Raw genomic sequence first — 12,138 nt, 5'->3', positions numbered from 1 at the left:
GTCTTATCTCCTTCATCCATTGTGATAAGTAGTTGTCTTACCTCCTTTATCCACTGTGATAAGTAGTTGTCTTACCTCCTTTATCCACTGTGATAAGTAGTTGTCTTACCTCCTTTATCCACTGTGATAAGTAGTTGTCTTATCTCCTTCATCCATTGTGATAAGTAGTTGTCTTACCTCCTTTATCCATTGTGATAAGTAGTTGTCTTATCTCCTTCATCCATTGTGATAAGTAGTTGTCTTACCTCCTTTATCCACTGTGATAAGTTGTTGTCTTACCTCCTTTATCCATTGTGATAAGTAGTTGTCTTACCTCCTTCATCCATTGTGATAAGAGCATCTGCTAAATAAATAATTAAATGTAGGTGATCTTCTAATGTTGACTGCTGTGACCATGCCGTGATACTGGCTGTAGGTGATGGTGTGTGATACTAGCGCTCGGTGTAAACTACACCCCTGACATCACTGAGCCTCTCACATTAAACCAGTCTCCTTCCTGTAGTGTTTTGTCTGACCAACGTAGTGATGAGCACATTAAACCAGTCTCCTTCCTGTAGTGTGTTGTCTTGGCAACGTAGTGGTGAGCACATTAAACCTGCCTCCTTCCTGTAGTGTGTTGTCTTGGCAACGTAGTGGTGAGCACATTAAACGATGTGACACAGATTCTTCACCTGGTGGTGAGGATTCTCCACAGCACGCTGTCTCGCCAAAACCACGATGTAACTACGTTAACAATGTAATCACAACGAGCTGTGGCTCAAAGCAGCCTCAGAAATAGTTTCAGTCAGACATACACACTCTACACACGGAGTGTAAATATCTAGCCAGTACATTTAGAATTGAATAACATTGGTTGTGAACTTCAGAGCTGTGACGATTTGACATGTCTGGTTAAAGGCAAGTAGAAACCCATACTAGTAGTAGTCATGTCTCCTGCTCCAGAGTCGACACCTTCTGGGTGCAACGTCATCGTCTGACTGGCTGCTTCTCTGGCCAGCTCTCATTGGCTCCTGGTGATGATCACCATTCTGAAGAGTTGTCGTTGCACATCTCACACTACAAGAGCCTTTCAGATTCGGTGCCGATAAAATGTTTAAAAATATTGTGATGGTTCAAAGAGGAGATGGGCAGCCCTCAGACTGCGTCTCTGACCCGCGTCGGTGACGGACACGCCCCGAGTAGGCGGCCACACGCCCCGAGTAGGCGGCCACACGCCCCGAGTAGGCAACGACACGCCCCGAGTAGGCAACGACACGCCCCGAGTAGGCAACGACACGCAAAGAGTAGGCAGCCACACGCCCCGAGTAGGCAACGACACGCAAAGAGTAGGCAGCCACACGCCCCGAGTAGGCAACGACACGCAAAGAGTAGGCAGCCACACGCCCCGAGTAGGCAACGACACGCAAAGAGTAGGCGGCCACACGCCCCGAGTAGGCGGCCACACGCCCCGAGTAGGCGGCCACACGCCCCGAGTAGGCGGCCACACGCCCCGAGTAGGCGGCCACACGAGGAGCTTGTCTCCAATCTCCAAAACTTGTATGGGACGGCTAAATCGTATGCCCGGTTTAACCTGTGGTGCTGCAATGTCTGGACCAGTGTAGTGTTACCATGGTACTAGTGTGTGTGTGTGTGTGTGTGTGTGTGTGTGTGTTTCTCAGCTCCGGTGGTGCTGCAGTGTCTGGACCAGTGTCACGTGGCAGAGAGCAGCCAGGCTACGCTGAGGAAGCTGGGGGTCAAGCTGGTACAGAGACTGGGTCTGACCTTCCTCAAGCCCCGACTGGCCAAGTGGAGGTGAGACACACACACTGAGGTAGTCTCTGTACCAGCTTGACTCCTATCTCACCTTCCTCAAGCAGTGGAGGAGACCCACTCCCTAGATGTTAATTTGGGAGCCTTCGCATGCCGTTGAGCGTTAGTTAAGGGAAAGCTGGTCTCACTGTGTTGAGACCTTGTGTGTTTGCTTGTCATTCAGGTACCAGAGAGGGAGTCGCTCCCTGGCAGCCAACCTGTCTCTGTCCCAGTCTGGCTCCACAGTCCAGGCTGTTAGTCCAGACATGGAGACCCAGAGCCAGGAGGAGGACTATGATATCCCAGAGGAGGTGGAGAACGTCATCGGTCAGTCAGCGTTACCACCGGAGCTGAGGAACACACACACACTCTCTCTCTCCTTCTTTCTATCTATCTCTCTCTCTCAGCTCTCTCTCTGGTTCTCTCTCTCTGGTCCTCTCAGCTCTCTCTCTGGTTCTCTCTCTCTGGTTCTCTCAGCTCTCTCTCTGGTTCTCTCAGCGCTCTCTCTGGTTCTCTCAGCTATCTCTCTGGTTCTCTCAGCTATCTCTCTGGTTCTCTCAGCTCTCTCTCTGGTTCTCTCAGCTCTCTCTCTGGTTCTCTCAGCTCTCTCTCTCTGGTTCTCTCAGCTCTCTCTCTCTGGTTCTCTCAGCTCTCTCTCTCTGGTTCTCTCAGCTCTCTCTCTCTGGTTCTCTCAGCTCTCTCTCTCTCTCTGGTTCTCTCAGCTCTCTCTCTCTCTTGTTCTCTCAGCTCTCTCTCTCTCTGGTTCTCTCAGCTCTCTCTGGTTCTCTCAGCTCTCTCTCTGGTTCTCTCAGCTCTCTCGTTCTCTCTCTTGATATGTCTGAAGTCAGCATCCTTCTCACTGTCTCATTGGTTTTAAGGCCTGTATCTTGTGTTCAGTAGGGTGTGCAACATCCTGAACTACTTGACCAATAACAACACAGATTTACATGTTCTGTTACAAAACATTTTGTTACGGTGTGCCCTACTGAATTTGACCCACATCAGGTCTGTTATGGTGTTCAGTCACAGCTATTCAGTTAGTGACTCTCTCTCTGTCTGTTATGGTGTTCAGTCACAGCTATTCAGGTAGTGACTCTCTCTCTCTGTCTGTTATGGTATTCAGTCACAGCTATTCAGGTAGTGACTCTCTCTCTGTCTGTTATGGTGTTCAGTCACAGCTATTCAGGTAGTGACTCTCTCTCTGTCTGTTATGGTGTTCAGTCACAGCTATTCAGGTAGTGACTCTCTCTCTCTGTCTGTTATGGTGTTCAGTCACAGCTATTCAGGTAGTGACTCTCTCTCTCTCTCTGTCTGTTATGGTATTCAGTCACAGCTATTCAGGTAGTGACTCTCTCTCTGTCTGTTATGGTGTTCAGTCACAGCTATTCAGGTAGTGACTCTCTCTCTCTGTCTGTTATGGTGTTCAGTCACAGCTATTCAGGTAGTGACTCTCTCTCTGTCTGTTATGGTGTTCAGTCACAGCTATTCAGGTAGTGACTCTCTCTGTCTGTTATGGTGTTCAGTCACAGCTATTCAGGTAGTGACTCTCTGTCTGTCTGTTATGGTATTCAGTCACAGCTATTCAGGTAGTGACTCTCTCTCTGTCTGTTATGGTGTTCAGTCACAGCTATTCAGTTAGTGACTCTCTCTCTGTCTGTTATGGTGTTCAGTCACAGCTATTCAGGTAGTGACTCTCTCTCTCTCTCTCTGTCTGTTATGGTGTTCAGTCACAGCTATTCAGGTAGTGACTCTCTCTCTCTCTGTCTGTTATGGTGTTCAGTCACAGCTATTCAGGTAGTGACTCTCTCTCTCTCTGTCTGTTATGGTGTTCAGTCACAGCTATTCAGGTAGTGACTCTCTCTCTCTCTCTCTGTCTGTTATGGTGTTCAGTCACAGCTATTCAGGTAGTGACTCTCTCTCGCTCTCTGTCTGTTATGGTGTTCAGTCACAGCTATTCAGGTAGTGACTCTCTCTCTCTCTCTCTGTCTGTTATGGTATTCAGTCACAGCTATTCAGGTAGTGACTCTCTCTCTCTGTCTGTTATGGTGTTCAGTCACAGCTATTCAGGTAGTGACTCTCTCTCTCTCTCTTGTCTGTTATGGTGTTCAGTCACAGCTATTCAGGTAGTGACTCTCTCTCGCTGTCTGTTATGGTATTCAGTCACAGCTATTCAGGTAGTGACTCTCTGTCTGTCTGTTATGGTGTTCAGTCACAGCTATTCAGGTAGTGACTCTCTCTCTCTCGCTGTCTGTTATGGTATTCAGTCACAGCTATTCAGGTAGTGACTCTCTGTCTGTCTGTTATGGTGTTCAGTCACAGCTATTCAGGTAGTGACTCTCTCTCTCTCTCTGTCTGTTATGGTATTCAGTCACAGCTATTCAGGTAGTGACTCTCTCTCTCTGTCTGTTATGGTGTTCAGTCACAGCTATTCAGGTAGTGACTCTCTCTCTCTCTCTGTCTGTTATGGTGTTCAGTCACAGCTATTCAGGTAGTGACTCTCTCTCTCTCGCTGTCTGTTATGGTATTCAGTCACAGCTATTCAGGTAGTGACTCTCTGTCTGTCTGTTATGGTGTTCAGTCACAGCTATTCAGGTAGTGACTCTCTCTCTGTCTGTTATGGTGTTCAGTCACAGCTATTCAGGTAGTGACTCTCTCTCTCTGTCTGTTATGGTGTTCAGTCACAGCTATTCAGGTAGTGACTCTCTCTCTGTCTGTTATGGTGTTCAGTCACAGCTATTCAGGTAGTGACTCTCTCTGTCTGTTATGGTGTTCAGTCACAGCTATTCAGGTAGTGACTCTCTCTCTCTCTCTCTCTCTCTCTCTCTCTGTTATGGTATTCAGTCATAGCTATTCAGGTAGTGACTCTCTGTCTGTTATGGTGTTCAGTCACAGCTATTCAGGTAGTGACTCTCTGTCTGTCTGTTATGGTGTTCAGTCACAGCTATTCAGGTAGTGACTCTCTCTCTGTCTGTTATGGTGTTCAGTCACAGCTATTCAGGTAGTGACTCTCTCTCTGTCTGTTATGGTGTTCAGTCACAGCTATTCAGGTAGTGACTCTCTCTGTCTGTTATGGTGTTCAGTCACAGCTATTCAGGTAGTGACTCTCTCTCTGTCTGTTATGGTGTTCAGTCACAGCTATTCAGGTAGTGACTCTCTCTCTCTCTGTCTGTTATGGTGTTCAGTCACAGCTATTCAGGTAGTGACTCTCTCTCTCTCTGTCTGTTATGGTGTTCAGTCACAGCTATTCAGGTAGTGACTCTCTCTGTCTGTTATGGTGTTCAGTCACAGCTATTCAGGTAGTGACTCTCTCTCTGTCTGTTATGGTGTTCAGTCACAGCTATTCAGGTAGTGACTCTGTCTCTCTCTGTCTGTTATGGTGTTCAGTCACAGCTATTCAGGTAGTGACTCTCTCTCTCTCTCTCTCTGTCTGTTATGGTATTCAGTCACAGCTATTCAGGTAGTGACTCTCTCTCTCTCTCTTGTCTGTTATGGTGTTCAGTCACAGCTATTCAGGTAGTGACTCTCTCTCTCTGTCTGTTATGGTGTTCAGTCACAGCTATTCAGGTAGTGACTCTCTCTCTCTCTCTTGTCTGTTATGGTGTTCAGTCACAGCTATTCAGGTAGTGACTCTCTCTCTCTCTCTCTGTCTGTTATGGTATTCAGTCACAGCTATTCAGGTAGTGACTCTCTCTCTCTGTCTGTTATGGTGTTCAGTCACAGCTATTCAGGTAGTGACTCTCTCTCTCTCTCTTGTCTGTTATGGTGTTCAGTCACAGCTATTCAGGTAGTGACTCTCTCTCTCTCGCTGTCTGTTATGGTATTCAGTCACAGCTATTCAGGTAGTGACTCTCTGTCTGTCTGTTATGGTGTTCAGTCACAGCTATTCAGGTAGTGACTCTCTCTCTGTCTGTTATGGTGTTCAGTCACAGCTATTCAGGTAGTGACTCTCTCTCTCTCTCTCTGTTATGGTGTTCAGTCACAGCTATTCAGGTAGTGACTCTCTCTCTCTGTCTGTTATGGTGTTCAGTCACAGCTATTCAGGTAGTGACTCTCTCTCTCTCTCTGTCTGTTATGGTGTTCAGTCACAGCTATTCAGTTAGTGACTCTCTCTCTCTGTCTGTTATGGTGTTCAGTCACAGCTATTCAGGTAGTGACTCTCTCTCTCTCTGTCTGTTATGGTGTTCAGTCACAGCTATTCAGGTAGTGACTCTCTCTCTCTCTCTCTGTCTGTTATGGTGTTCAGTCACAGCTATTCAGGTAGTGACTCTCTCTCGCTCTCTGTCTGTTATGGTGTTCAGTCACAGCTATTCAGGTAGTGACTCTCTGTCTGTCTGTTATGGTGTTCAGTCACAGCTATTCAGGTAGTGACTCTCTCTCTCTCTCTGTCTGTTATGGTATTCAGTCACAGCTATTCAGTTAGTGACTCTCTCTCTCTCTCTCTGTCTGTTATGGTGTTCAGTCACAGCTATTCAGGTAGTGACTCTCTCTCTCTGTCTGTTATGGTGTTCAGTCACAGCTATTCAGGTAGTGACTCTCTCTCTCTCTGTCTGTTATGGTGTTCAGTCACAGCTATTCAGGTAGTGACTCTCTCTCTCTGTCTGTTATGGTGTTCAGTCACAGCTATTCAGGTAGTGACTCTCTCTCTCTCTGTCTGTTATTTCACAGAGCAACTGTTGGGTGGGCTGAAAGACAAGGAGACCATCGTGCGCTGGTCTGCTGCTAAGGGGTAAGTTGTCACATTGAATTAACAATGATAAACACTAAGCGCCTGTCTTTCAGAAGGCAGAATGATGGCTATAGGCAGGAGCACTGAGTTATATCTGTCATGTTGATGTAGTACAGAATAAATGTGGCACCCGAACAGACAAAACACCTAGAAACCCCCAAACTGCCTATAGGGAGGAGCACGCCCTCATGTTCATGAAGTACAGATGAATTACTCAGATAGGATCCAACATGTCTTCCCTCTTTTCAGTATTGGGAGGGTGACAGGGCGACTCCCCAGGGAGCTGGCTGACGAGGTGGTTGGATCTGTGTTGGACTGTTTCAGGTAACACCTGGTTCATTTGCAGCTCTGTCCTGTTATGTGATGCTATTTGTCTGTGCCACTGGGGGATCATCTTATCAGACAATATACACATATATGTTAAGGTAAACTCAGCAAAAAAAGAAACGTCCTCTCACTGTCAACTGCGTTTATTTTCAGTAAACTTAACGTGTGTAAGTATTTGTATAAACAAAACAAGACTCAACAACTGAGAGAGAACAAGTTCCACAGACATGAGACTAACAGAAATGGAATAATGTGTCCCTGAACAAAGGGGGGGTCAAAAGTAACAGTAACAGTATCTGGTGTGGCCACCAGCTGCATTAAGTACTGCAGTGCATCCCCTCCTCGTGGACTGCACCATATTGACCAGTTCTTGATGTGAGATGTTACCCCACACTTCCACCAAGGCACCTGCAAGTTCCCAGACATTTCTATGGGGAATGGCCCTAGCCCTCACCCTCCGATCCAACAGGTCCCAGACGTGCTCAACGGGATTGAGATCTGGGTTCTTCGCTGGCCATGGCAGAACACTGACATTCCTGTCTTGCAGGAAATCACGCACAGAACGAGCAGTATGGCTGGAGGGTCATGTCAGGATGAGCCTGCAGGGAGGGTACCACATGAGGGAGGAGGATGTATTCCCTGTAATGCACAGCGTTGAGATTGCCTGCAATGACAACAAGCTCAGTCCGATGATGCTGTGACACACTGCCCCAGACCATGACAGACCCTCCACCTCCAAATCGATCCCGCTCCAGAGTACAGGCCTCGGTGTAACGCTCATTCCTTCGATGATAAACGCAAATCCGACCATCACCCCTGGTGAGACAAAACCGCAACTCGTCAGTGAAGAGCACATTTTGCCAGTCCTGTCTGGTCCGGTGACCGTGGGTTTGTGCCCATAAGCAACGTTGTTGCCTGTGATGTCTGGTGAGGACCTGCCTTACAACAGGCCTACAAGTCCTCAGTCCTGCCTCTCTCAGCCTATTGTGGACAGTCTGAGCACTGATGGAGAGATTGTGCGTTCCTGGTCTAACTCGGGCAGTTGTTGTTGCCATCCTGTACCTGTCCCGCAGGTGTGATGTTCGGATGTACCGATCCTGTGCAGGTGTTGTTACACGTGGTCTGCCACTGCGAGGACGATCAGCTGTCCGTCCTGTCTCCCTGTCTTAGGCGTCTCACAGTACGAACATTGCCATTTTTTTCCCCTGGCCACATCTGCAGTCCTCATGCCTCCTTGCAGCATGCCTAAGGCACGTTCACGCAGATGAGCAGGGACCCTGGGCATCTTTCATTTGGTGTTTTTCAGAGTCAGTAGAAAGGCCTCTTTAGTGTCGTAAGTTTTCATAACTGTGACCTTAATTGCCTACCGTCTGTAAGCTGTTAGTGTTTTAACGACCGTTCCACAGGTGCATGTTCATCAATTGTTTATGGTTCATTGAACAAGCATGGGGAAACAGTGTTTAAACCCTTTACAATGAAGATCTGTAACGTTATTTCGATTTTTATGAATTATCTTTGAAAGACAGGGTCCTGAAAAAGGGACGTTTCTTTTTTTTTTGCTGAGTTTATTAAAACTCCCAAACAGTAATTCTGATTCCCGTGTAAAATAACCCTTTGAGTGATTTAAAACACGACCCATAATGTTTTTTTTGGGGGGATAGAATTTATAATCTCTTTTCCTCTCATGGCTAACATGAGCTGGCCTTGACTGACAGGTCTACCAGGAAGTTTATAAAGACAGGCTGAGTGGGCGGGGAGCTTTATATTCATGAGCTGACCTTGACTGACAGGTCTACCAGGAAGTTTATAAAGACGGGCTGAGTGGGCGGGGAGCTTATATTCATGAGCTGACCTTGACTGACAGGTCTACCAGGAAGTTTATAAAGACGGGCTGAGTGGGCGGGGAGCTTTATATTCATGAGCTGGCCTTGACTGACAGGTCTACCAGGAAGTTTATAAAGACAGGCTGAGTGGGCGGGGAGCTTTATATTCATGAGCTGGCCTTGACTGACAGGTCTACCAGGAAGTTTATAAAGACAGGCTGAGTGGGCGGGGAGCTTTATATTCATGAGCTGACCTTGACTGACAGGTCTACCAGGAAGTTTATAAAGACGGGCTGAGTGGGCGGGGAGCTTATATTCATGAGCTGACCTTGACTGACAGGTCTACCAGGAAGTTTATAAAGACGGGCTGAGTGGGCGGGGAGCTTTATATTCATGAGCTGGCCTTGACTGACAGGTCTACCAGGAAGTTTATAAAGACAGGCTGAGTGGGCGGGGAGCTTTATATTCATGAGCTGGCCTTGACTGACAGGTCTACCAGGAAGTTTATAAAGACGGGCTGAGTGGGCGGGGAGCTTTATATTCATGAGCTGGCCTTGACTGACAGGTCTACCAGGAAGTTTATAAAGACGGGCTGAGTGGGCGGGGAGCTTTATATTCATGAGCTGACCTTGACTGACAGGTCTACCAGGAAGTTTATAAAGACGGGCTGAGTGGGCGGGGAGCTTTATATTCATGAGCTGGCCTTGACTGACAGGTCTACCAGGAAGTTTATAAAGACGGGCTGAGTGGGCGGGGAGCTTTATATTCATGAGCTGGCCTTGACTGACAGGTCTACCAGGAAGTTTATAAAGACAGGCTGAGTGGGCGGGGAGCTTTATATTCATGAGCTGGCCTTGACTGACAGGTCTACCAGGAAGTTTATAAAGACGGGCTGAGTGGGCGGGGAGCTTTATATTCATGAGCTGGCCTTGACTGACAGGTCTACCAGGAAGTTTATAAAGACGGGCTGAGTGGGCGGGGAGCTTATATTCATGAGCTGGCCTTGACTGACAGGTCTACCAGGAAGTTTATAAAGACGGGCTGAGTGGGCGGGGAGCTTTATATTCATGAGCTGGCCTTGACTGACAGGTCTACCAGGAAGTTTATAAAGACGGGCTGAGTGGGCGGGGAGCTTATATTCATGAGCTGACCTTGACTGACAGGTCTACCAGGAAGTTTATAAAGACAGGCTGAGTGGGCGGGAAGCTTTATATTCATGAGCTGACCTTGACTGACAGGTCTACCAGGAAGTTTATAAAGACAGGCTGAGTGGGCGGGGAGCTTTATATTCATGAGCTGGCCTTGACTGACAGGTCTACCAGGAAGTTTATAAAGACGGGCTGAGTGGGCGGGGAGCTTTATATTCATGAGCTGACCTTGACTGACAGGTCTACCAGGAAGTTTATAAAGACAGGCTGAGTGGGCGGGGAGCTTTATATTCATGAGCTGGCCTTGACTGACAGGTCTACCAGGAAGTTTATAAAGACAGGCTGAGTGGGCGGGGAGCTTTATATTCATGAGCTGGCCTTGACTGACAGGTCTACCAGGAAGTTTATAAAGACAGGCTGAGTGGGCGGGGAGCTTTATATTCATGAGCTGGCCTTGACTGACAGGTCTACCAGGAAGTTTATAAAGACGGGCTGAGTGGGCGGGGAGCTTTATATTCATGAGCTGGCCTTGACTGACAGGTCTACCAGGAAGTTTATAAAGACAGGCTGAGTGGGCGGGGAGCTTTATATTCATGAGCTGGCCTTGACTGACAGGTCTACCAGGAAGTTTATAAAGACGGGCTGAGTGGGCGGGGAGCTTTATATTCATGAGCTGGCCTTGACTGACAGGTCTTTGAAACTTGGATGCAGTGTTGCTGTAGAATCATCTCAAGCTAATTTGGTGAAACACACAAACATAAAACAATAAATCACGCTGTAATTTTAGAAATACCGACAGTTCATTTGTTCGTTAGACATGGTGGGATCTTTTTCTGTCGGTGAAATTTAAATATGTGGGAAACTGCGGTGGAAACACATTTTTATACGCAAATATTGATATAAAAACATATTGAAGGAAACTTGTAGTCACATGATGATATGGTGTGTGGTCCTCCCACTACCACTCAGGTAACATGCAGGTTATTGTGGTCCTCCCACTACCACTCAGGTAACATGCAGGTTATTGTGGTCCTCCCACTACCACTCAGGTAACATGCAGGTTATTGTGGTCCTCCCACTACCACTCAGGTAACATGCAGGTTATTGTGGTCCTCCCACTACCACTCAGGTAACATGCAGGTTATTGTGGTCCTCCCACTACCACTCAGGTAACATGCAGGTTATTGTGGTCCTCCCACTACCACTCAGGTAACATGCAGGTTATTGTGGTCCTCCCACTACCACTCAGGTAACATGCAGGTTATTGTGGTCCTCCCACTACCACTCAGGTAACATGCAGGTTATTGTGGTCCTCCCACTACCACTCAGGTAACATGCAGGTTATTGTGGTCCTCCCACTACCACTCAGGTAACATGCAGGTTATTGCGGTCCTCCCACTACCACTCAGGTAACATGCAGGTTATTGCGGTCCTCCCACTACCACTCAGGTAACATGCAGGTTATTGTGGTCCTCCCACTACCACTCAGGTAACATGCAGGTTATTGTGGTCCTCCCACTACCACTCAGGTAACATGCAGGTTATTGTGGTCCTCCCACTACCACTCAGGTAACATGCAGGTTATTGTGGTCCTCCCACTACCACTCAGGTAACATGCAGGTTATTGTGGTCCTCCCACTACCACTCAGGTAACATGCAGGTTATTGTGGTCCTCCCACTACCACTCAGGTAACATGCAGGTTATTGTGGTCCTCCCACTACCACTCAGGTAACATGCAGGTTATTGCGGTCCTCCCACTACCACTCAGGTAACATGCAGGTTATTGTGGTCCTCCCACTACCACTCAGGTAACATGCAGGTTATTGTAGTCCTCCCACTACCACTCAGGTAACATGCAGGTTATTGTGGTCCTCCCACTACCACTCAGGTAACATGCAGGTTATTGTGGTCCTCCCACTACCACTCAGGTAACATGCAGGTTATTGTGGTCCTCCCACTACCACTCAGGTAACATGCAGGTTATTGTTGTCCTCCCACTACCACTCAGGTAACATGCAGGTTATTGTGGTCCTCCCACTACCACTCAGGTAACATGCAGGTTATTGTGGTCCTCCCACTACCACTCAGGTAACATGCAGGTTATTGTTGTCCTCCCACTACCACTCAGGTAACATGCAGGTTATTGTTGTCCTCCCACTACCACTCAGGTAACATGCAGGTTATTGTTGTCCTCCCACTACCACTCAGGTAACATGCAGGTTATTGTTGTCCTCCCACTACCACTCAGGTAACATGCAGGTTATTGTGGTCCTCCCACTACCACTCAGGTAACATGCAGGTTATTGTTGTCCTCCCACTACCACT

General features: G+C 47.6%; 1 protein-coding gene across 8 annotated transcripts in view; it reads left to right on the top strand.

The window, feature by feature from the left end:
• The window catches only part of tbcd (tubulin folding cofactor D), a 116,841-nt gene that overhangs the window by 16,593 nt on the left and 88,110 nt on the right, over positions 1-12,138 (top strand). For all 8 annotated transcript variants that reach the window (XR_016486104.1, XR_016486105.1, XM_090197590.1 and 5 more), the window contains exons 10-13: positions 1,659-1,791; positions 1,973-2,115; positions 6,454-6,514; positions 6,764-6,838. Coding sequence is in view for 6 of the 8 variants with exons in the window: in XM_090197590.1 (XP_090053716.1) it covers positions 1,659-1,791; positions 1,973-2,115; positions 6,454-6,514; positions 6,764-6,838 (412 nt within the window). In the remaining 2 variants the exon portion in view is untranslated. The remainder of the gene's footprint in view (positions 1-1,658; positions 1,792-1,972; positions 2,116-6,453; positions 6,515-6,763; positions 6,839-12,138) is intronic.

The sequence above is a fragment of the Oncorhynchus mykiss genome, chromosome 13 (assembly GCF_057628025.1).
Source record: "Oncorhynchus mykiss isolate SJ-2025 chromosome 13, ASM5762802v1, whole genome shotgun sequence".
Classification (NCBI taxonomy): domain Eukaryota; kingdom Metazoa; phylum Chordata; class Actinopteri; order Salmoniformes; family Salmonidae; genus Oncorhynchus; species Oncorhynchus mykiss.
This window is presented reverse-complemented; position numbering and strand designations above follow the sequence as displayed.